Raw genomic sequence first — 24,036 nt, forward strand, 5'->3', positions numbered from 1 at the left:
ATCCTGCCTCAGAATGCTTGAAATGGGCACGGCGGCCTTGCCTCGTCCCCGTCCAAGATGACTTGACGTCCGAAAGGCTCGCTGTCGGCAGTTGTCCTGGAATAACCATGTCATTTGTTTGGACTGGTATGGGGCTCTCTGGAGGACCACACGAGCAGAAACTTCAAAGTGGCTGGATTTCGCTTGTACTACATGACCGGTGTATGGCTCTCAAGCCACTTGTGAAGGTCAGGTAACGTGCCGGAAATCACAAAAAAGCCCCACATCTCCCACTTAGATTATAGCTGTCGGGAGTCACAGCTTTTGGAAGTACCATGCCAGCCACTCCATGACCAACTCGGGAACGGGTGTAGACTGCTCGAGTCTTCCAGTCTCGGCCCAGACAACTTCTTCTCCCATAGAAGCGCAAAGTCGAAATAAGATTCGGGCAGTCCGTAAAACAAGGAGGCTAGAAGTGAAGGGCAGAGTATGGCCGACTCGCTTGCCCTCTTTGGTCAACCTATCGCATCCAATAAATTGGGCCGTGTTATATTGGTTCTTTGAAATGGAGTTGCTGGGAGGTTCCTCATCAACGTGGATAGCGTTGAACAGAAGCCAACAGAGGAAGCACTTATCCCCCAGCAGGTAGATTTCGTCGAGGTAGCCCAAGTCTCGAGGTTGTAACCCGACGGAGTCGATCGGGTCGGCAAGAAGCCCAGGGAGGGTAACGTCTGCGGAGAGGTTGAGTTGTTTACAGGTCAGGCAAAGCTTGTTGAAGGGACGTTCGCACTTCACAGTCGCCTTGAGCGTCTTTGCGATCACGTTGACTATGTTTGATGGCTTAACTGCTCAGTAGGTGCAGATGCTCCGGTGGGCTCTGCCGCCTTAACCGACCCGACGGTCTCCGCTGATGCGGCCGTGTCGGAGCGAAAAGGCACATAGGATTCGATTCAGAGCGCCAGAACGCCATCGCGAGTCATCAACTAGCTTAGACGTGGTTTTCTGTAGGGCTAGCTGATTTCTTGTCATGCCGCATGGAGTATGTTGCGAATGGTAGTAGAGAGAGAGAGAGAGAGAGAGCGAATATCAATGTAGAGCTCGACTTCAGGCAAACCCAAGAATCAGAGCGTCCCAAGGAAAATCGAACATCCTTCTTCAGTTCGTGTCATGTTGTTTGGTCAGCTTTATCAGAGCTGAAAACTAGTAGATGCAGGTCTTCCTGGGTTCGTGCTTGGCTGGTCTCGGTGTAAGCCCGACTTGCTGTGTCTTCCCTGCATGGTCATCAGCACGAAGCGCTTGAACTCTTAGTTGCCGCTGTCAATCCGTAGCCAGTAGAGCGAGTTAGTTCTGGATGGATTTGAGGAAGCATAAATGTAGTCAAACCAGTTACAAAAGGAAGATACCACTCTATTTCGAATTCTTGTATGCATTTTACTAACAATCTCTCTGCAGAGTATCAAACATCGCTGTTCCTTTTAAATTCCCAAGGAGATTGAGATTGGCCATTACTGAGCCCGAGAGTGTTACAAGTCAGAATGTTGGCAAACGTTTAAGCGTTGAGCCTTGAGGTGTAGTCCGTGGGCTGATGGTCATGTTCTGTATATCACTTCTTTTTGTCACCAGCTTGGCAGTGACTGTATGGAAGTTAAGACCAGGCGATCGGGGTGGAGCTTCGGAAGCTCGGACCATCAATGACCCACAGCACACACAGGCCGGTTGGAACGACCTCACTACCTATGGTTCACTTTGGTACCTCACTTTCTCACATCTCCAAATCAAGAAAGTTCTCAACATCAGTTACGGCGGTATTTCTCAGTGCATATATTGATATTCGAGGTCCCCAACCAATTTTAGGAGTATTTGGCATATCGAGAAGCTTGCGACCACGACAGACATGTCATTGAGAGAAGCCATCTAGCAAGCACCTGGTCTCCCACAAATCCGTCATACCACAATACAGCCAGTTCATTGGCGCCATCCTTCCACCCTTGGGAGTGTTTGCCAACCCCGTTTTGAGTCTCGACTTGTCTCGAATTTCATCCCATTTCTACAATGTCAGACGATCTCAAGGATGAAATAGAGGCACTCAACTCCATCTATGGAGACGACACGCTTCGACCCTCGCCGCCCAACTACATCCTCGCCCTACCTGGCGGCCCAGGAGCCACCTCCCTGACTCTTCACTTCTCGGACTCTTACCCGGACGTGCCGCCAGAGGTCCTCGGCACACATAGTGCCGGCGAGAACGCCCCCCGCGGTGCCGGCGCCCGCGATCTCGCCATTTTCCGCGAGGCTGTCGCCAACGTCTACCAGCCCGGCGCCGTGTGCCTCTTTGACGCCATCGAGGAGTTCTCGAGGCTGCTGGAGGGGCACGCGGACGTCGAGCCGCCGGCACCATCACCCCCGTCGAAAGAAGAGGAGCACGAACCACAGTCTGTACCCTCGTTTCTGTTGGAGGAGCCTCCGTGGATCATGTCGGAGCCGTTCGTGGAGCTGAAGTCGGTGTTCCTCGCCCGTGCCGCCCCAGTCACCTCGCCCGAGCAGGCCGCTGGCTACGTCCAGCACCTCCTCGCGACAGACAAGAAAGTCCGCACGGCCACGCATAACATGACGGCGTGGCGCATCCGAGGGCCGAACGGGACCAGCTTCCAGGACTGCGACGACGACGGCGAGACCGCCGCCGGGAGTCGCCTGCTGCATCTGATGCAGTTGATGGATCTGTGGGATGTCATGGTGGTGGTGACGCGTTGGTATGGCGGCCAAAAGCTGGGCCCGCGCCGGTTCGCGTTGATTAACAGCGCTGCACGAGACGCCTTTGTAAAGGCTGGCTGGGTGGAGGAGGCTGGACAAGGCAAGAAGAAGGGGCATGGCAAGTGAGGAGCCGCGCGGTTGTCGGGGCTGTGAATGCCGAACGGGGGGCGCAGCATATCGGATTCAAGCAGGACTGACGAGACAGTCCGACGTGGAAGACACCTTTTCTGGTTGAGATGCAGAGCCGAAACTCGGCTCTTCACAACCCCTCGTGAATCTGTCAGAATCACCAGATACAGTGCTGCAACAGGCCAAAAAGCGGAGATGAATCATTCCGAGTTGAGGCATGGGTCGAATTCGACCATTCTCGCAAGACATACAAAGTTGGTATAGAACATCAGAGAGCCATCCTCCGAAACGCCAACATGCTCGCGAAATTTTCAAAAACAGATTGCCAACCGCCTAGACCAGTCCATGCTAGTACAATCGTCCCTTCGTTCAACTTCGTTAAGTCGATCAACACAACGGATATCTCATGACCATCCCACTCCCGTCCCCGGTTCGCCTCCGCGGGTCAACCTCAACAATGCAGTTTTCTGTAGTGGTATGCGTATACCTCAAGCCTTGAACAGCTTGGGCGTGAGAATCTCGAGGGCGCGAATCGACTGTTCACATGAAAGAATGACGGCGCCGGCCCTAGCGGTGGAGAGATAGGAGAGCCCCGCGCTGTCTCCCGTGCGCATGTCTTGCACCAGCGTGCCGGCCACGCCACAGACAATACCGGTAGCTTCGAGTGGAAGACTCTCGAGATCCAAGAAGATTGGGGTGAGGTTTGTCTTGGTGTCTCCGACGAGGGAGTCACCGAAGAGGCCGAGCAGCGACTTGTCCAGCAACAGCGACGGGGGGTCCTCCTGGGCCAAGGTGATGGAGATGAAGCGAGGTCGCGCCGCCAGGGCCGAGATCATGGCGGTGTACAGCTTCGTGTCGATGTTGTCCAGCCAAGTCTGACGGTGGCTGTTGCCCGTCACCTGGCGGCTCAGAGAAGGCCGCTGGGTGTGGGACAGCTCACCTCCAAGCTGAGACGTCTCCCGCCCTGAACATTGCACCAGCAACAAGTCATCCTCGACGTAGGGCGAGACGCTCCTCTTCTTGAGCAGATCGAACGTGCGGACTTGCAGCTCGGCAATCGTCGAGGGAGGAGGGGTCAGCGGAGGCCCGCTGGTCTGGCTCGGGCCGCGCGAGTGAATCGAGGCAGCGGGGCTGACAAAGTTGGAGTCGTTGTCGGCCAACTCGAAACCTCGGGCCAGTAGTGCCTTGACTACAGTCTGCCTGTCCTTGCTCGGCACGAGAATGAAATCGGAATAGTAGGTGGTGATGAAGAAAATGGGGATGCCGGCCAAGGCCAGCGGGGAGGTCAACTCCATGACACGCCCCGCCGCGTCCATGCCGGCGCTGATGACGGAGAGGACGAGATAGGTGTCTTTGGATATTGATACGGACTTGGCAAGGTCCTTTGGGAGATCCTTTATGGCAGGCTCGAAAACATTCTTGGCCCACGAGCTGTGGCAGACGATGGAGCACTCCATGGGAGTGACGCTAATGTTGAGGAAGCCATGCTGGCCCTCGGCGTTCAAGCCTTCAAGCTCATGTTCCGGTTCGCCCTTTGACGCCTTGAGGGTCTGGGTCTGCGGGAGAAGGACTCGGAGAATGGGCTGCAGCAGTCCCGAGTAGAGGTCGAGAGGAATGTGGATGAGGGTGTAGTTACCGTCCTATGGCGAGCGCACGCGTCGTGTCAGTGAGGGTCTTGCAGGGACCAAGCGAGACAATTGTGTCATTTGGCTCCGAGGAGGTGCAACTCGGCGGAACGCAGCGTCGCAGTGGGACAAGCAAAAGCCAGCCCCGCATTTTCTTGGGGTGACTCTTGTGAGATACGAATGCATCCCATCCCCTGCGCGCGCGCGCAACTGCAAGACACGGGAGACAATGGCGTGTGCCAACTTACGAGGAATGAGACCTGGGCGTTCATTGTGACGCGCAAACTCCTGGCAGTTGAAGGCCAGAGGAGTGCGTTTCTACGCCTTTTTTCCCTGTTGTTCTAGAAGAATCCAATCTAGATGCGCAGGAAGCACAGACGTGTTGAAGGGTTTGAACGGAGTGATATCGGAGGGAGGGGTCGCCGCTGTGTTCTGTGCTGCCGGCCTTGGGTCAAGGCTTCATCGACCTTTAGTTGGTCGTGGTTGTTGGCGTTTTTTTTTCCTTTGTAGAAATCGGGGTCCCGATCTTTTTTCTTGTAAGAGTCGAGAGTGAGTCTAAGCTTTTCGGTAGCCGTGGCTGACAGGGAAGTCGTGGGTTCCTGTTATCTCTCGCTGTGTCTCTGACTCTCTGACTCTGCGTTGTACTTCCTTGCGTCCGATTTGCTTTGCGGCGTGGAACCTTGAGGGAAAGAAAAAAAAAACCCAAGACAACTCAGGTAAGGATGGTTATTGTATCAGAGACGGGAGAGAGAACGAGGAGGGGGGATGGAAAGAGAGAACGAGACAAGAAGGGTGGGATGGGGAAAGGGTTAAAAAGAAGGCAGGCAGATTGGGAGAGAGGGGATGGCCAAGGGGAAAAGAGGAATTAGGTTCGATATGGGAGGGACCCTTGAAGACGAGCTAAGGTGGACGAGGTAAGGCAAAGGCAAGGCAGATAGACCTGCAGCGCAGCAAAGAGGCACCTACACGGTGGGATTCCATACATGGAGAGAGATGTGGTGGTGCTTTCTGCGGCGGCGGCGGCAGTCTCGAGGCGCACTAAAGCACAACCGTGCGTCCAGATGCCGGGGCCGGCCAAGAAGGCAGGGCAAGACCAGCGCTACGGGAGGGAGACTACGAAATAGAAAAACGTGGTTTTACCTGGCTCTTGCTGCGATATTCCGGCCTGCGGTTGCAGATAAGGTGAATTTCGCCGTTTCTCCATAATGCCACAGTAGCGTTGGTCCGGGGCGGGTAGAGGACCTGTAGCCCCTCTTTGCGTCAACGCTTTTCGCCGAGATTCACTCCCCTCCCCTCCCCTTCCCCCTCCCCCCGTTCTTCTTAGTGATTGTGTTTTTCCTCATGTACCTATCTCGACGTGTTGGATCCTGTGTTTGATCGATCGACGGTTCCGCGATGCACGGAGAGATTCTGTGGGGACGGCGGACGACCGAGAAAAGACTCTGCGCATTTCTCTCGCGTTGCCGTCCGGATGCTTTTGCCTCGGTCAAGATGCGACTTGGCCCAAGCTGGCCCAGGATGATGACGAGTTTTCTGTACTCTGTACTAGAACGATTTTGCCCCGCGTGGGGTTAAAATTGCAAAGAAGCAGCTTTTCCTTGTCTTGGTTAGGACGAGGGGGGCTATAGTTTCACGGCAACGGTACGCTGAAATGGACCGTCTCGATGACGCCGGTTATCCCACACGTTCCTCTCCCTCTTTCTCTCCCCTCTGACGGATGACCGTCACCAAGGTGAGAACACGAGTTCGGATACAAGAAGGTTGGGTCTACAGAGGAAAAGGTGTGGGCGCAGCTGGGCAGCATGACATGGCGGGGTTGAGCAGGGGGTTTACGATATGTGTGGTGCGTGATGTCTGTGTGAGTGCCTTTCTGGGACCCATGATTGCATTTCTGGTGGTGTGCGTCTCGCCAGCGCGGCGGTCTGCAGCGAAGAGGCCGAGAGAGATCGAGACACCCCGACACACAAAGGGAGACGGGGGGTGCGAAGGATGCCCTTTTGGGCGGTTTCACGGGGCATCGTCTGGCCCAGAGCGTGTGCCCTCGTGTGTTATCTGGTGCTTGACGGGTATTGCGTCGAGATCTGGACCCTGCGAGAGATCAATCTCATCTTCACTTCGCACCCAGGCACCCTCGGTCGTGAGGATGTCGGAACGAGAGCAACGGGCGCTCAGCGGGCGCTCTCGAGTCAGGGAATTGGGGGTCCCCTCCACCTATCCATCCAGCATGGTTCGCGGTCCCGGTGTAAGTGGGAGGGTTGAGCCGCTGCCGGGTCCACTATCAAAACCAACCCTTGAATTTTCAAGCCCGAGTTCACTCGCCAGATCATTCGCGAATTTGAGCACGTATTGCGCCTTCTCGTCGATGGTCACTGCGGCAAATTGGTACTGACGATGCCGAGACCGAGGCGCCATGCTAGTCCGAATCCCGTCATCCTGACGCCTGGACTGGGCTGTTTGGGCCAACTGACCAACCTGTCGCGATGACTGCCAGGGTTGGCATTGGGCAAGCGAATAAAGAGCTTAAACGAGCTCTCTCACCTCAGACCTAAAATGACCACTGGCATCGGATAAAAATACCGCGCCAGCATGGTAGAGGGAGCCTAAAGGCTTTGGGACGGCAAGATGGGGAGGATCAGACGCAAGGTGAAAGGTTCAGCGCGCCGTTTCGGGCGGCGTGCAGGGGACTAGCGGAGCCGGGGACGTGGGGGTTTTGGAGGCGAGTCGATGGCTTGGTGACTTGCGGTTGGCGATTGCAGAACCCTTGAAGAGAGACCGAGTGTGTGTGTGTGAGAGTGAGTGAGTGAGCGAGCGAGCCTCGGGGTCTCTCGAGAGGCACAGGTCAGGAAACCTCCATTTGACGGTCCATGTATGCAGCTAAGGCGAAGCGTGACGGGGAGTGCGATCTCATGGGAACCTATCAACAGCCCTGCAAAACTTGCTTAGCTAGGGTGTGAATATACTCTGTACGTTGGTTCAGTGATGCCGCACAGGCGCTGTCAACTCGGTTCTTGCCATTGCTACGAACCATGCCATGATGTAAGACACGAGGTACCTGGCAGACGGCCGCATCGGTAAACACCCCGTCGTCTGCCCTCCGCCTCATGCCACACCTCACCTCACCTCACCTTGCCTTCGTCTTACTCCAGCGCCGTCATCTCTCACCTCTCACCTCTCACTTTTCACCTCTCATCACGAACGGGAAGCAACGCTGACGGGCGTCCCCCTCCCACGCACGCATGCGTTGCCTGATCCAGCGTTGCGGCTGGCCTCGGCATCACGTTGACTCGCCCAAAGACGTCAAGCGACGTCTCGCGCGGGGGCGACGAGAAGCGCACCTTTGTGCATCCGTATCCTCGATCAAGGAGAGAAGTCCGGGCTCACAAAGCAGGTTCTCAGTGAAGGGCCGTCGACGACGGGGATTGACGATGACATGTTTGCAGACACCGGTGGTCATTTCCCAGCTCATCAACCCGCCCCCGCAACTGAACCACCCTTCCTCTTTTCCAACCTCTGGTCAGCTTCACTTTGAGCCGCCGAAAGTCTAGGCCTGCCATCTCAGCTGCCCAAAGAACCCCCGTTTCGAATGCCATTGCGTCAGACCAAACATTCAGCCATGGTGCCTGTGGGCGGCCTGTAGGAAAAAGCAAGTATCCTTCTCCTCCCCAGACGCCGGGGCCCGCCGATCGCAGCGGTTCCTGAACCTTGTCCGAACCCTTTCCCATCTCAACGCCGCCTAGCCTTCTTACTGGCTCAATTGGGTGACTGATTGTTCCAAATCGGCGCTCATGCAAGAGTCGTCGGGGATAAGGACATGGGTTCTCCAGCAGAGTGCCTACGGTACTGTGCCCCTGCTGGTCCTGCTACCTACTACTGCAAGATGCCGTGGCAGCTAGGTACGTCGTCCGGGTTTCCCATTATCGACAAGCCGGCGAGTGGTGGCCGAGTTGCGTTGAGATGGAACTATAACTCGCTGGCGCCATATCCCAAAGGAGACGGCGCATTCCTCGGTGGAGGACAAGGGGAACCCCGCTCTCTCGCACGACCACATCCCCATCCCCATCCCACTTCCTGCTGGGTTGGTATCCTCCTCCCGCAACGCGGCCCTCCATCTGGCCCAGAAGACCCCCATCCCAGAACTGGATCCTGGGATCCGATCCCTTCAGCAACCGCGTCCAATACTACCCTACCACCACGCGAATACCCTCGGATGGCCGCTGCTAAGCGTCCTGTCACCGTCAGAAATCGGATATTGACCCCCAATCGCTGCCGCCCGCTCGCCTTCGCTGGCAATCATCCCGGCCGCCTATGTCTGGCGGCCAGGAACTTGACTCGCCCAAGGCGTGTGTACAACAACCGCAACCACCGAGACACACTCTTGCGGTCCAACGAGACGCCTACAATGTACCTCGGCCAACTGGTTCGCCCCAAATATTCGGTTCTGGCTTACTTGCAGGTGAAGCGTCGGGGGGTTGGCAGGCACGAGCGCATCGGCATCGTCACCGCGCGCCCTTATGACAGCATCGCACACCTTGTTTCGGGAGACCCATGCAATGTCATTGGCGAATTGGCGAATTGAGCTTGATTCCTATGTGACCAGACGTGGCAGATGATCCGCCGAGGGAATAGGAAACGCCATTTGGCGGAGCTGCGTCTGGAGGCGCTTGAATTGTCACCGTGCTGGTGCTCTATTGCCCTATATGGCCTCGTCTGTATCGCCGACGTGGGATGCTCACTTCTCACCGGACTTTGGGTTGACATCGACATGGAATAGAGACCGCACCTCCACTCGACTGGAGACAGGTCACACTCACCGGTGCCATGATCCATCATACGACCGGAGCTTCGCCGAGGTCTCGACCATTGAGTTTGAGGCATTGGGTCTTCTTTTCTTCCTTTCCGTTTTTGCCCCTTCAATTATCTGGAGAAAACTTTTTCTTCTTCTTCGCGGTCTTTGGACCGCGCTTCACCAAATCTCTGTTGGTCCCCTCTTCCCCATTCGTCCGTGCTCCTCCTCAACTTATCTTTGCGGATCAGATCGTACCCGTCCCAAAGATCCACAGATAGGGACCCCGAACGGTTCGGCGTTTCTCGTTATCTCAAGTTATGACTGTTCTTACATAGCTCGGCGGCTAGCTTGAAGACTTTGAAGAGCTAAAAATTAAATTTTTTAAAAAAAAAAAAGGAATGTTGGGCCGTATACAGATGCGCCATGAACGGCCGACGTTGCCCTATTCAGGGCTTTGGGGTCGTTACCCCGCTGTCGGGAATCCCTGCATAGGATAATGCGGCAGAGAACCAGACACAGAGGGGCTGGGCCTTGGTGCGCGTCCTCGCTGCGTGCCTGTCCGTCCTCGTGTCTCTGGACTGTAAGAGGGAGAGACAAGGAGAGAACTTGGCCTATCGCGACCATCCCACCGGCTGGTGCCGGTTCATGCATGACATCAGCGCTCGATGTTGGAGGGCAAGTGAATTTCGCGGTTTGTCCGCTTGCCGCAGTAGCCGACGTCCATTTTGTCTTGTACCCTTGCTCGAACGTCAGCTCGGGGCTCGGTTTCCTCGAGCACCCGGCGTTGTTGCTGCCCCAGCAGTGATGGGCATGTACACACGGACACGCCGTTGTCCTGCCGAGACGGACCGTCTGGTTTTTGACCACGGGCTACTCATGCGACTGCATGCCGAGCTTATACCGGGCCCGGCCGTCTGGTGGCATCCGTGACACATTCCTTGTTCAGGCTACATGCCCCGCTGCTCGTCCGCGAGCTTGCCGCCGTAGGAAGGTAGAATACCAAACGGGCCAAGACACTTGGAACGATGGATAGCATGCGACGCGGTAGACTCGAACCAAGGTAGGATGGACGCACGCCAGGTCAGAGAAGCATGCCCCCCGTCTCCTGCGGCTCTCTATTTCTTGATGCCCACTACCACCATGTTCCTCGGGCTCTCCTTGTAGTCGAAGACGGTCTCCACCCAGCAGTCACGGACGACGTCGGCGTGCTCCCGAAGGAATAGCCAGCGGTCAGTGACGATGAGCGACTCGACGACGGTCGCGCTAAAAGCCATCAGACTCCACACGGCGGCGACCTCCTTCTTGCGGGACAGGTACTCCTGCTCGTACGCGGCGATGTCCTCGTCGGACATGTCCGCCATTCTCTCGCGGATGACGTCGCTGTACTGGCTGTACTCGCGGTTCGTCGTCAGCTTGGCGACGGCGCCGCGGACGTAGTCCTTGAGGGACCGGTAGCACGCCTTGCGCAGCGAGCCGATGATGACCGGGTTCGTGCTCGTGTTGAAGGGGGACTCCTCGGGCGCGTCGCCTGCCTCGGTCCCCGTGGCGGCGGCGGCGGCGTCCGGGTCGCGGTGGTAGACCTTGTTGATGACGCCGCGGTCGAGGAAGATCTTTTGCAGGACCGCGCGGAACAAGTGCCGCGTGAAGAAGTCGTCGCTCTCGGACTGCGTCCAGTTCTGCGGCGCCTGGCAGGCCATCATGCGCGCCGTGATGTTCATGCGCACACCCTGCCCCTTGTAGGTAGACAGCGTCTCGCTGAGCGGGAAGCCCTCCGGGTCGCGCCGCTCGGACTCGCGGACGACGCGGCCGTTGAGGGCCTGCAGGCTGGGCCGGGCGTAGGTGTACTTGTAGGTCGGCGGGCCCAGCTTCTCCGTCAGCAGATTGTAGCAGCAGCCGACGATGGCGACGGAGTGGATGGCCGGGTTCATGACGAGCGAGCGGATGCCGTAGTGCGAGAGGTTGCCGCACGAGTGGATCGACACGGCCATCATCTTGAGCTCCTTGTCCTCCTCCTCCGGGAGCACCTCCTTCTCGATGCGCCCAATGACTTCCGACAGGTCGCCGCTCTCCAGCCGGCCCACGACGTATGACACGGAGCCCTTGCCCAGCGCGCGGTTGTACTGCGGCTCGAGCTCCTTGATGGGGCGGAAGTCAAAGTCTTCGACGGCGTCGCTCGAGGGCTTGCTGGGCGCGTTCTTGACGGCGTCCGTGCCGAGCCTGTCGGCCTGCATCTGCAGCCAGAGCTTCTTGTTGCGCATGACGACCTCCTTGCTCGCGAGGCCGGAGAGCACGTCGAGCCCCTTTGCGCCGTCAATGTTGTGCTCGCGGCCCTCGACGGCGACGACGTGGCGGTTGTACGGCGGCAGGGCGAGGGTGCGGCCGAGGTAGTTCTGGCCGCTGCCAAAGTCGACAAAGTGCGTCGTCTCCTTGCCCCAGCGGGACGAGATGGCGCCCGCCAGGGAGTCGACGTAGCGCGCAAAGTGGGAGACCTCGTGCACCTTCTTGGGCTTCATGCCGACGGCGACGGAGCGCGAGAGCTTCGGCGGCGGCTTCGTCTCGGCCTCGGATGAGGGCGAGAAGGTCCTGCGCAGGGAGAGGCGGCGCACGCTGCGGATGTACTCGAGGAAGCTCGCCGGCGGCGGGGGGTCCATGGAGTCCAGCGGGAGGGCGTCGAGGTCGTCCCGCATGAGCAGGTCGAGCAGGGCCATGGTGTCGTAGGACAACAGGAAGGGCTGCCATTCCCGCGGGAGGATCTGGGAGAAGAGGCCTGATTCGGTTGTGAAGAAGTCGAGGACGTGGACGCCGCCGCAGAGGATCTGGAAGATGTCCGTCGTGGTCGCGAACTCAAGCAGCGCCGCGACGTAGGCGTCGGGCGAGTCGAACTCATCGGAGCACGGGAGGGGCTTTTCTGGTATCATTTTCCCTGCCGTTTTTTGTGTGCCCCCTCACTCAATGATCACACAAGATGACTCTCAAATGCTCACACACCGATGTTCTTACCCGAGAATTGCAGACAGGTATTAGTGAGCAACTGGGTAAGTAAGTCTGTTTGACTGTGAGCGGAGGATGAGTGAGTGAGTGAGTGAGTGATTGTGGAGTTGTGACTTGAATTGAAAATCCCACTTACATAAAATAAAATAAAAGACCGATGGAGGGGAATTTTTCTCGGTGAAGGAGGGGCACACCTGAGTTTCTGACCAGGGGTCATCGGTGAGAGGCATCGGTGAGAACGGGCGGCCTGGGCCGTCTGTGCCGAGGAAATTCCGGACACGTTGCCCCAAGGTACCTCCCCCGAAAGTACTGACCAGTGACCTCCAGGAGTGGACCGGCACCAAGGGGACGGGAGGTAGCCGTGTCCGTACCTCGAGTGACAGCTTACAGCACCAGCCGGCACGCGCAAACGTCATCCCAGCCCTGTTAACCCAAAAGGTAAATCGACGACAGCTCACCAGTGCCGCACCCGAACTCGCCAAAGCTGCGATCTCCAGGCACCTGCGCAATTGCTCAAAAGGCCTCGGAAACCCGTGCTGCTGCCGCAAACCAATGCGTCCACGGATGCGCTTTTCCATACCCTCATCGCCAGGATGATGTCCTCCGCAAACGAGGAGGATCCCTTCCTCCAAGTCCAACAGTAGGCATCCCTTTCCTGCAGCGTCCCCGACAGAGGCACCTTGAAGAACGTGATGCTGACGACGACCGCCACAGAGACGTCCTCGCCCAGCTGGACTCGACCCGGCCCCTCTTCACCTCGTACCTGCGCATCCGCTCCCTCTCCACGTCCCCGACGTCCCCTGAGCTCGCGTCCGCCCGCTCCGACCTCGAATCGGCCCTCGAGTCGCTGGCCGAGGACCTCGCCGACCTCGTCGAGTCCGTCAAGGCCGTCGAATCAGACCCCTCGGCCTTTGGCCTCTCCGCCTCGGAAATCACCCGGCGCAAACGGCTCGTCCAGGATGTCGGCGGCGAGGTCGAGGACATGCGCGAGGAGCTCGCCAAGAAGCTCGGCGACGCCGCCTCGTCGTCCAAGGGGAAATCCGGCGCCAACTCGGACCTACCCGACCCGAGCTCCTTCGCGATAGCCGACGGCGACGACCGCGACCGCGGCGGCGAGGACTACGCCGCCGAGTTTGAGCAGCAGCAGCAGCTCGAGATGATGCGCGAGCAGGACACGCACCTCGACGGCGTTTTCCGCACGGTGGGCAACCTGCGCCGGCAGGCCGACGACATGGGCCGCGAGCTCGAGGAGCAGCGTGAGATGCTCGAGGTCGTCGACAGCGTCGCCGACCGTGTCGGCGGCCGCCTGCAGACGGGCGTGCAGAAGCTGCAGTACGTCATGCGCCGCAACGAGGACCGTCTCAGCAGCTGCTGTATCGCCGTGCTCATATTCGTGCTGATTGTGCTGCTGGTGCTGCTGCTGATCTTGTAAGGTCTGGCCTTGGAGGGAGTGTCGAAGTATGCAAAAAGGGAGAAGCAAAGCTATTGTGAACCGTTGGGAAAGGGGTTTGGGAGTTTCACGGAGCGTCTGGCAATTTCGTTTTTCTCGGTACAATGTTTGCTGCTTGGGAGGTCTTGATTTAGGGTATGGTAGATCGTCCATCCAACTACCGATTTGCGATTCTAAATGGTGTCGGGACTATCATCTCCCGCTACAGTAGCCCCCGACCATGCGTGAACCGAACCGGACCTGGGCCTCTCGCCCTCAAAGGTTCAGTCCCTGCCGTTCTCTGTGTATATGTGCTCATGTTTGGGTCTCCAGAAACGCCAGATTCATGTGCCCGCCATTCCCGATAGCACAAGCCGGTCCTCCACTGTTGTGTACAAATGTGTCTTTCTTCTGTCTGATTTCTTCCTATCTATGACACCTCTAGTCCGGAGTCTCGTCTCAGGACGTCGGCCAGGACCTGCAGCGCCTGAGCAGCGGTAGCGCCGGGCGGGGCCCTTTTAGGAAACTCGACCAAAGCCATGCGCAGGGCGGCGATGGCTGCGTTGCCGTAAAAGTTGATAAAGCGCTGCTCGTGGCCGTCAATCATCGACTTGAGCACGATGTATTGAGTGTTGGACACGAGCTGCGGGGGCGAGTTGACGATCTGCGCCATGGCCTTCCAGTAGTTGGTGGGAGGATATGGGTTCGTCTTGGATGCCTTGCTGAAATCTCGTAGCGCAATGGCCGCGAAACCGGCGCCGAGACCCGTCATCCTATCGTTGTGTGCCTGCTCGGGGATCCAGTTGCCGTTCTCCTTCTTCCAGCCAATGGCCCTGCGTCCATTCTCGGTCTTGTCGCTCCCCCTAGAACCGAACAACACGGGGCAAGCCACGCGGAACTTAGCGATGAGAATATCGATCATAGAGCCGCCACGCCACTGGTAGTCCTTGTTGGAGAAGATCTGGGCAGTTACGATGCCGACTGGCTCGGCGGACTTGGGATTCGCGCCGCCTTCATTGGCAAACTGCTGGATGATTGCCTTTGCGAGGATGTTGAGAAGGTAGATGAATAGGGCTGGCAGTTGCGGGCCATTGTTAACGGCACCTTCGACTGGCTCTCTGTTCTGTTGGACGTAGATGTTTGCGTCAATAAGAGGCGAGGGTACCCTGCCATCAAGAGACTCGCGCAGAGCACCATTGATAGTGTTGATCTAGCACGTGGTTAGCATCTTCACAGGATGACATTCAGCAAGTGTCTTACGGGTGTGACGTTTGCGCCCTTGCCAGCTGTCAGCTGCCCAATGGATTTCCTAATCTGCCTGCGCATGTCTCCCAACTTGCCCTTCAATGGAGACCCGGGCTGTTTTGACAAGGTCTCAACATCCTTTCTCAATTTCTTCAGGGCCTGGTGTATCTCGGTGTATCGATCGGCAGTTGGCAGTGCGGCGGGCGCCGGCGCGACTGGCTGCGCAACAGGTTTAGGCTGCGCAGGCTCCGCGGGCTTCGTCAAGAATCCGTTGGCTTGGGCTGGCGGTGCGGATGGTTCTTTTGCCGGTGGCGGCGAAGGCACCGAGAGGGGAGCCTTCGCGGCCTGAAGAGCTGGCGCCGGTGTACTTGTCAAGGGAGCCTGCTGTGACTTGGAGATTGCCGGCGCAGCGGTCTCCGTCTTGGCCGCCACTTGTTCGGTCGTCCCATTGACCTGAGGTTCTTGCGACTTCTTCGGCTCCGGCTTGGGCGGTTCGGGTTCGGGCTCGGGGGGTAGCTGAGGGATCTGCTTTGCCTTGAGTTCCCTGAGTCTCTCCTGCTCAGCGCGCACCGCTGCCTCGGCCTTGAGCCGTTCCTCTTCCTCCCGTTGCAATTGTGCTATCCTCCTTTGCTCGGCTTCCAGCCTCTGCTTTTCTTCCTGCAATTGATGCACCTCATAGACTCTCAATGCAGCGAGTCGAACGCGCTCGTGCTCGAGCTGGGCCGCGGCAAGGGCATCGCGATGGCTCAGCTCCGAGTTCCGGTTTTCGGCGAGGAAGTCTGTGAGGTAGGCTCGTTCAGGACTTGACTTGACCTGACCGTTCTGTTGGCTCCTCCGCGAGGGAGACGAGTGTGCCATGGTTGGTCGCACGCGCAGGTAGCTGCGAGTCGGGACGGCGGTGGTGGTGTTGGGAGTGGTGACCGGGCCCTACGGCATTGGGCGGTGGGGTCCAGCGCGGGATGCAAAATTGCACTGGCAACCCGAAGGCTTAAAATTAATTGCGACCAATAATCCAAAAGCAAAAGCAACGAGTGACGTCCGCAGCGGGCGGGCTGGGGAAGACAAGGCTCGGGCGGTGGTTGGAGTCCAGACAAGGCTGTGCTTCTCACCCTTTGGGCCGTTTGGGTTTGGTGTGTGTCGTCTACTGGACAAGGTAGAAACTGTCGAGTTCGGGTTGGGCGCGGCGTTGGTGTGGAGCACTGAAAAACAATACGATGTATCAGGCGGGCTGTGATGTGGGATAATGCTACCGTTCGCGGCGAGTTGGGACTCCTTGGGCAATGAATGGGGAGGTTTCTCTGGAGGCGACAACCCCTGCTGCACCTCTACCCTGGACTGGACCCGTGTTGCTGCTCGCAGTTCCAAATGCTCCATGGGGGTGGAAAGGCCAGAGACGCAGCAGACGCAGAGCCAGACCGCAAAAAGAAGACGAGAGACGTCGCCGTGGTTGCAGCAAAAGTGGATACGAAAGCAGACCATTGGGCGAATAGCGGCGCAGGAGCCCAGCAGTTTCCGGCCTAGTGTCCCCACTGGTTGGTCGGACCGCGTGTGGGTCTGTCTCCCCGAAGGTTTACTGCCGGGCGGTCAAGGGTAGGATCGAGTGGGTTGCGTTGCTCACGAGCTCCCGGTTCTGGACTCTGGGCTTGTGAGTCTGGAACTGAAGTCGGGGCCGGCCCAAGTTTCCAATTGAGGAGCTGACTGAAGTTTGAACCTCGCCTGTCTCGCCTGTCTCGCCTTGACTTTCCCTGCTCTGCTTTCCTCCTGGTTTAGGCTCTGACATGCGAACTCGACGCATCAACACAACGGTAGACTGGACGGAGCGTCTGAGGAGCTGGGCATGACGGCGGAGATCTCCAAAACCTTGAATTGGGAGAGAGATTGCGTGTGCTGGCATTGAAGGGTACCGTCAAGGAGGTACGTAGTGGACTCCACCGTTGCACTGGGGAAAACTGTCAATCACGGCTCCGGACACTGGCTGGAGATGCTGGAGCTTTTGGGAGCATACTACACTGCATAGCAACGAGCTCTGCAGGCTTGGTGTGTAGTAGAGGCTCTGTCAATGTCCAACATGGTATCCATCTGGAAACACCGGCGTATCCTGTCCTGCCTGGCCGACCGCTCGACTTGAGCCCTGCATCTGGCACCAGTCCCCCCCAAATTCTGCCCGTGCATAGCGTCGACACCAACGGACCTAGCGAGTAGCCGCCGCTCGCCGTTGCTGATTATCTCGTGGGCCGAAGACGAGGTACCTGACCTGTGGTGACGGAACTTGGCAGACGTCCCAGGCTCCCCCCCTTCCCCCTCGTTACGCTCTTGTCCACCTACGTAAGATGTCTGGGATGGGAAGGGTGCGTGTGTGAGATGCCCTGTAGGTAAAGGTTAGGGTGGCGCGCTACGGCAGGGTACTGATCACCCAAGTACCAAAGGTACTACGCTACATACTCTACTGCCCAGTAACGCGTTACCTGTCCTCGAACCCGAGAGCCCTGACCTGGTTCTCTGTGTCTGGTGTGCGGCGTGCGGCGCGCGGCGCGCGGCCTGGGTTCTCCCCACTCGTGTCGAATTTGGATGGATACATCTGACCGAGTCTTGACCTCAACCCCAAGTCGGGCTTGTCGGGGACAGGCAGGTACCTCCTTGCTTACCTATCCGTCCCGTAAAGTGCCCTGGCTTGGGGTGCCGCCGCGATGTACCTCTAGCCCGGAGCAAGGTACCTATCTACATACGTAGCTATCGGTCGACCTGCATCATTCTGGTCTGGTCAACCTTGGATGTCAGGGAGGATAGCCGGCTGATCCAGACCTGACGTGAGCCCGATGAATCGGCTGCCGTAATGTGTAGGAAACAGGTGTTTTGACTGCTCAAGTCTTCACTGCAGTCCCCGTACACCAGCACAACTACGTATCCCGTGCCTCCGGCTGTGCCCTACGTAAGAGACTTTGGCCCTGTGTCCTCACTACACACCTCCTCCCTCACTAGCGCAGAAGGTACCTTGCCTTACACAGAGCCCAGCTCCAGTCCCAATAGTGTGCGCGTACTCCTTGGTGCGGTACCCCTTCCTGCCTGTCCCTCTTCCATTGATTGCTGAGGTGCTGTCCCTGCTCTCCTCGCTCGCTCTCTCCTCTCCTCCCCCCACTCCACACCCCCCCGACCCGACTCGCCTTTCGCAACAACCCCCCCGTCACTTTCTCCCAGAGAGGACATTCCCATCCTGCCTCGTTCTTCTCTTCACGTCGTGTCTGCCTCATCCGTTTTTTCCCACCTCAACCATCACTTCGCACACTCCTTGCGAGCTCCTTTCCCTTTCACCTCGCTCGTCTCGCCGACAAACCACAACCCTCTCCTCCCCCCTCTACCTCATCCCAATCCAATCCCTCTTCGATCGATCAGACAAACAAACACCTACCTTCCTTGAAATCAACCACGTCCACAAAACCACAAGACCAGAAGCCAAAACTACAACCATCCCAGTTCTCCACTGTCTTTAGTCCGCAACTACATACGTCAATACGTGCCACATCATCCCACAAAGCCCATCGACGCCCACGCCGAACCACCTGCTATCCGACGCTGCCAATCCTGCCCATCCGTCCATCAACAACCAAAGCACTTGACGTGCAATACAATCTAAAAGAAGCCAATCTTTCATCTGCTTGACTGCCCGCCATGGAGCAGCAGCAGCAACAACAGCAGCCGCAGCAGCCGCAGCAGCAGCCTGCGAGCGGCGTCCCAGGCCCAACCGGCCGCCGGCTTCACATTGCTCACAGGAGAAGCCCCTCCGAGCTGACTCCGTTGATGAGCATGTTTGCCAACCCGGGTAGTAAGTCGAATCCAAAAACTTCTCCATCTTTCCCAATCTTCCTCGAGCTCTGGCCTACTGCTTGCTGTCCCCTCGCTGCTCGTCTCGTTATCTCCCGAGGCCGACAAATGATGCTGATGATGTGTCTTCTCTGCAGTGGAACAGCTAGCCATCCAGCAGCAGATTGAGCTGTTGCAGCAACAGCAGCAACAGATCCAAGCTACTCAGCAACAATACATGAACATGGGAATGATGCCCCCCACGCAACAGCTCGGCCCAGGTGGTGCTTTCAATCCCCTGCAGCCAGGTATGGCGCCGCAGGGCGGCTTCCAATTCCCCCAACAGCTTCCGCAGCAGAATGTCTCGATGGGAGGTCCTCCTACCCAGCCAATGTCACATCGCCGTAATCAGTCGGCACTTCCGAACATGGGAATGGGCCCGCCTCCCGCTCCCTCCTCGGGTGCTTCCGGCTCGAACTTCAACAACGATGCCGCTGGCGCCGCTCCCAACAGGGAGAACACCGGTGGTCGTGGAGGTCGTGGCGGTGGTGCCGGAGGTGGCCACCAGCGACGTCACTCCTTGGCGCTTGCCGATGCGAAGAAAGCGGCAGAAATTGCCCAGCAGAAGCGTACAACATCAGGCTTCCAGTTTCCCATGTCTGGTCCCTCCAACGAGGCCGGCGCCGATGGTGGCGCCTCCGCCCCCGCCCCCGCCCCGGCCCAACCCGAGGCCCCAATTGCTCAGGGTACCAGCGCTGGTCGTGGACGCGGTGGACATGGCCGCAGCCAGAGCATGGCTGTCAACGGCCGTGGTGGTGGCGGCGCAGGCCGCGGCGGCTTCTCCGGTGACTCGAACCAAAACGACTTCGGTCGCCGAGGCAGCTCGACCGGAGGTGGCCACGCCAGAACCGGTTCGCGCAACTTTGACGGCAACTGGCGTAACCAGGGCGGCAACCAGGCTCAGGAGCAAGGTGGCTTCCAGCCGGGCCACCGCACTCGCGGTTCTATCAACCAGTCCATCTCCAACATTGGAGCGTTCCAGTACCCTGGTCAGCCTCAGCTGATGCAGATGCCCGGCTCGATGATTCCCATGGGCATGTACCCCGGTCAGCAGCTTAACCCCATGCAGATCCAGCAGCTGCAGGCTCTTCAGGCTGCACAAATGAATGGTCAGCAATTTGTTGGTCTCCAGGGCAGTCAGCATGCTGGCCAGCTTGGTGGAAACCAGCAGCAGCAGCAGCAGAGAAAGACCCTCTTCACTCCTTACCTCCCTCAGGCCACCCTTCCGGCCCTTCTCGGCGACGGGCAGCTCGTGTCTGGTATTCTCCGCGTGAACAAGAAGAACCGCAGCGACGCCTACGTTTCCACTCAGGACGGTTTGCTCGATGCTGACATCTTCATTTGCGGTAGCAAGGATCGCAACCGTGCCCTCGAGGGTGATCTGGTCGCCGTCGAGCTGCTCGACGTTGACGAGGTTTGGTCGCAGAAGCGCGAGAAGGAAGAGAAAAAGAAGCGCAAGGACATCACTGACACCCGTTCTGGATCAACCAACGGTCAGAACCAGTCATCCGGTAACAACGATGACAACACTCAGCAAGAGGGCGGTATCCGCCGCCGGGGCAGTCTGCGCCAGCGCCCTACCCAGAAGAAGAACGACGACGTTGAGGTTGAGGGCCAAAGCCTGCTTCTTGTCGAGGAGGAGGAAATCAACGATGAGGCCAAGCCTCTCTACGCTGGCCACATCGTGGCCGTCATTGAACGTGTTGCAGGCCAGATGTTCTCGGGTAACCTTGGCTTGCTCCGTCCCAGCAGCCAGGCTACCAAGGAGAAGCAGGAGGCTGAGAGAGCTGCCAGAGATGGTGGTAACAACCGTCACCACGACAACCGATCTCAGGAAAAGCCCAAGATCGTCTGGTTCAAGCCTACCGACAAGCGCGTGCCGCTCATTGCCATTCCTACCGAACAGGCGCCTCGTGACTTCGTCGAGAAGCACCAGGACTACGCTGATCGCATTTTTGTGGCCTGCATTAAGCGCTGGCCGATTACCTCGCTGCATCCCTTCGGTACTCTCGTTGAGCAGTTGGGCCGCATGGGTGACCTTAAGGTGGAGACCGATGCTCTTCTACGTGATAACAACTTCTCCTCCGACGAGTTCTCTGAGGCTGTATTGCGCAGCGTTGGTCTGCAGGACTGGTCTCTTGCTAAGGAAGATGAGGCTGCTCTGGCTACTCGCCGGGACTTCCGTGACGAGAAGGTCGTCACGCTTGATCTGAACGGGTCTCCCGAGCTTGCCAACGCCATCCACATCAAGACTCAGCCTGACGGCAAGATCGACATTGGTATCCACATTCCGGATGTCACTCACTTTGTCAAGCCCAACTCGCTTGTCGACCGTGAGGCTAAGAAGCGTGGCACAGCTGTTCACTTGGTCAACCGGACATGCGCTCTGCTTCCTCCCAAGATCGGCGGCGAGGTTTGCTCTCTAGCACCTGGTGAAGAGCGCCTCGCTGTCAGTGTGCTTTTCCGCGTCAACCCTCACAACGGCTCTGTTGCCGAGGGTGATGCCTGGGTCGGCAAGAGTATCATCAAGAGCACTGCCAAGATTACCATTGATGAGATTGATGCCGCTTTGAACGGCCAGGCTGACTGGAAGCATGAATCTATCCAGCTCAAGGATGTTCAGATTCTCAACGTGAGTACCCCTAAATAACACCACTACAAGGATTTCACTGACAGTGCACAGGCCGTTGCCCAAAAGTTCACCGAGGCTCGTCTCGGCGCTGGTGGTGAGCCTATTGCTCCTCTCAGGCTTCTGCAGCAGCTTGATGATGAGAACATCCCCATCAAGCACAACATCTTTGACTCGACCCCCGCAACTGAGCTCGTTGAGGAGCTCATGCACAAGGCCAATACCTATGTTGCTCAGCGCCTTGCCCAGGCTCTCCCCGAGAAAGCCCTCCTTCGCCGACAAGGCCCACCCAACGCCCGACGCCTGCAGACCTTTGCCGATCGTATGAATGCGATTGGCTACGAGGTCGAGACCTCCGGCAGCGGCAGCCTGCATAACAGCCTTTTTAAGGTTGATGACGCCGACGTCCGCAAGGGAATGGAGACGCTCGTTCTCAAATCGATGCAGCGTGCCAAATACTTCATTGCCGGCAAGACGGCCAAGCAGCTGTGGCCTCACTATGCCCTCAACCTGCCTCTGTACACTCATTTCACTAGCCCCACCCGCCGCTACGCTGATATCATCGTCCATCGTCAACTCGAGGCCGCGCTCTCCGATGGTCAGATCGAGTACACGGAGGACTTGGAGAGCCTTGTCAAGACCATCGAGTCTTGCAACACCAAGAAAGACTCGGCGCAGAACGCCCAGGAGCAGAGCATTCACATTGAGTCCTGCCGCGAGATGGACAAGAAGCGACAGGAGGTTAACGGCGATCTCATCACTGAAGGTATCGTCCTCTGCGTGTATGAGTCGGCCTTCGATGTCCTCATCCCTGAATGGGGCTTCGAGAAGCGTGTGCACTGTGATCAGCTGCCTCTCAAGAAGGCCGAGTTCAGAAAGGAGAAGAGAGTGCTCGAGCTTTACTGGGAGAAGGGCGTGCCGAGCTCGGCGTACGTACCTGAGGATGAGCGCCCCAAGGCTGCTGCGTCTGTTAGAAACGCCAACGCCATGGCTGCCGCCCGTCAAGCGGAGGCTGCCGATCGCGCCAAGAAGGAGAGAGAGGAGGCTGCTCGCAAGCAGACGGAGACCGGCACCATATCCACTGACGATGTCGATGCGCTCTTCGACGACGACGATGACAACGCGTCTGACATCACCGAGGCCATGGCTGGCGCTTCGTTGGCTGAGAGGCCGACGCAGAGCGTCCCCGGCTCGCCAACTCGATCCGACGCCAAGCCTCTGCAACGCACGAGATCCGACTCCAAGGTCCCTGCGCCGGAGGCTCCCGAGACCCGCCTTTCGAACAAGGAGAAGTACCTCAAGCTCTTCAAGCTGCGCGAGGAGGGAGGAGAGTACATTCAAGACGTCACGGAGATGACCAGGGTTCCTGTGATTCTCAAGACCGACCTCTCGAAGAGCCCGCCGTAAGTTGAATCCATCACTAATGTTCTGGGGATGTACTAATATGATGCAGTTGCTTGACTATTCGCTCTTTGAACCCTTACGCTCTGTAAAATGGTGTGTTGATATACGGTGTCCATTAAGGACACGAATTTGGCCACGACCATGGGGCAGACGAGCACACCGTGCGTCTCGTGGAGTGAAGATACATCATGGATGGTGAAGAAAAGTTTGGGTGAGAGACGGGACGATACATTGTGATTGGAAGAGGGTAATAGGAGGTGTATCTTCGTCCCTGGATGAGTCATTTGGCAGAAAGGCCGTAAGTTGAGAGGGAGGCCGGCGATGAAATAGTAGAGATAGCGTCCATCAGTTCGTAAAATGGCACATCCAATTGCCCCTTTGACGCGTAATCAGTGTATTTGTTGAGTCGGGCAGAATACGCAAGAAGAGTCATAAGTAAGATTATACGTTTTTGATAATGAACAGGGAGACCCTTGTGCCACGTTGCATAGTCTGCGGGCTGGACTCATTTGATGCTTGGCCCTCCGGGGGACGGGGGACGGGGGACGGGGGACGGCAGAGTTTCAGCTGCGATGGTTGACAGGAGAGCCGGTTTGGGAATCTGACGTGACGACTTATGCTGTGGATCGGATGTGGAAGGGGACACGAGAGAGGTCGGCTGGGAAGGGGTTCTTTTTAAAGTGGACCAGACACACGGAGCCGGAAGTGGGGCTCGTTGTGAAGCACATGGGCAAGGTAGGCAGGTCCAATACGACCGAGCCTCACGACAGTTTAGCGGAAGAGGACATTCGCCGGAGACACGTGAGAGAGAGAAATCGGAAGAGAGTGAGAAAGAAAGGGAAATACAAAAAGAAAGGCCTCTGAATTTCTGTTTCTCAAGAGCCTCACGTTCCCACTATCAATCAAGCTTATCGTGTCTCGGTCTCTCTTGATCTTGGATGGAAGCAGAATGGCCCCGATGATGCAGAGCCGTGCAACATATTACTGGGGGGCCCCTTGTCGAGGTAGCAGTGCTACCTCCTTCACCGAGTTCCATGAAGGGGTGATCCGCTACGAGTCCATAGTTCAGACTGCCTACCTGATGTTCAGTCAGATCTACACGGCGATCGCCAGGGGAGTGAAGCATATCCTTTTTTTTCCCGTCCGTTTAAGGCACCAAGGCCCGGTGTGATCGTCAAATTCGCAGAGATAGAGTGGGAGATCCTAACCC

At 57.5% G+C, this 24,036-nt stretch overlaps 6 protein-coding genes across 6 annotated transcripts; 3 read left to right on the forward strand and 3 right to left on the reverse strand.

Moving 5' to 3' along the window:
- Window positions 1–2,031: 2,031 nt before the first annotated feature.
- On the forward strand, window positions 2,032–2,856 carry ColSpa_01000 (protein IMPACT; the record flags this gene model as incomplete). The annotated part of the gene is made up of 1 exon (XM_049267212.1): window positions 2,032–2,856. The coding sequence occupies one exon, from the start codon at window positions 2,032–2,034 to the stop codon at window positions 2,854–2,856; it is 825 nt and encodes a 274-aa protein (XP_049123169.1).
- Window positions 2,857–3,347: 491 nt separating this feature from the next.
- ColSpa_01001 (uncharacterized protein) lies at window positions 3,348–4,756 on the reverse strand (the record flags this gene model as incomplete). The annotated part of the gene is made up of 2 exons (XM_049267213.1): window positions 3,348–4,499; window positions 4,733–4,756. 2 exons carry the CDS (start codon window positions 4,754–4,756, stop codon window positions 3,348–3,350), a joined length of 1,176 nt encoding a protein of 391 aa, XP_049123170.1.
- A 5,629-nt stretch (window positions 4,757–10,385) lies between these two features.
- ColSpa_01002 (uncharacterized protein) lies at window positions 10,386–12,188 on the reverse strand (the record flags this gene model as incomplete). The annotated part of the gene is made up of 1 exon (XM_049267214.1): window positions 10,386–12,188. One exon carries the CDS (start codon window positions 12,186–12,188, stop codon window positions 10,386–10,388), a length of 1,803 nt encoding a protein of 600 aa, XP_049123171.1.
- A 47-nt stretch (window positions 12,189–12,235) lies between these two features.
- ColSpa_01003 (syntaxin-like protein psy1) lies at window positions 12,236–13,693 on the forward strand (the record flags this gene model as incomplete). The annotated part of the gene is made up of 2 exons (XM_049267215.1): window positions 12,236–12,305; window positions 12,723–13,693. The coding sequence occupies 2 exons, from the start codon at window positions 12,236–12,238 to the stop codon at window positions 13,691–13,693; spliced, it is 1,041 nt and encodes a 346-aa protein (XP_049123172.1).
- A 427-nt stretch (window positions 13,694–14,120) lies between these two features.
- On the reverse strand, window positions 14,121–15,793 carry ColSpa_01004 (nucleoporin GLE1; the record flags this gene model as incomplete). Its single annotated transcript, XM_049267216.1, has 2 exons — window positions 14,121–14,900; window positions 14,951–15,793. 2 exons carry the CDS (start codon window positions 15,791–15,793, stop codon window positions 14,121–14,123), a joined length of 1,623 nt encoding a protein of 540 aa, XP_049123173.1.
- A 2,808-nt stretch (window positions 15,794–18,601) lies between these two features.
- Window positions 18,602–22,829, forward strand: ColSpa_01005 (vitamin H transporter; the record flags this gene model as incomplete). The annotated part of the gene is made up of 3 exons (XM_049267217.1): window positions 18,602–18,755; window positions 18,892–21,425; window positions 21,477–22,829. 3 exons carry the CDS (start codon window positions 18,602–18,604, stop codon window positions 22,827–22,829), a joined length of 4,041 nt encoding a protein of 1,346 aa, XP_049123174.1.
- Between the last annotated feature and the right edge of the window lie 1,207 nt (window positions 22,830–24,036).

The sequence above is a fragment of the Colletotrichum spaethianum genome (genome assembly GCF_022836535.1).
Source record: "Colletotrichum spaethianum MAFF 239500 DNA, contig02, whole genome shotgun sequence".
Classification (NCBI taxonomy): Eukaryota; Fungi; Ascomycota; class Sordariomycetes; order Glomerellales; family Glomerellaceae; genus Colletotrichum; species Colletotrichum spaethianum.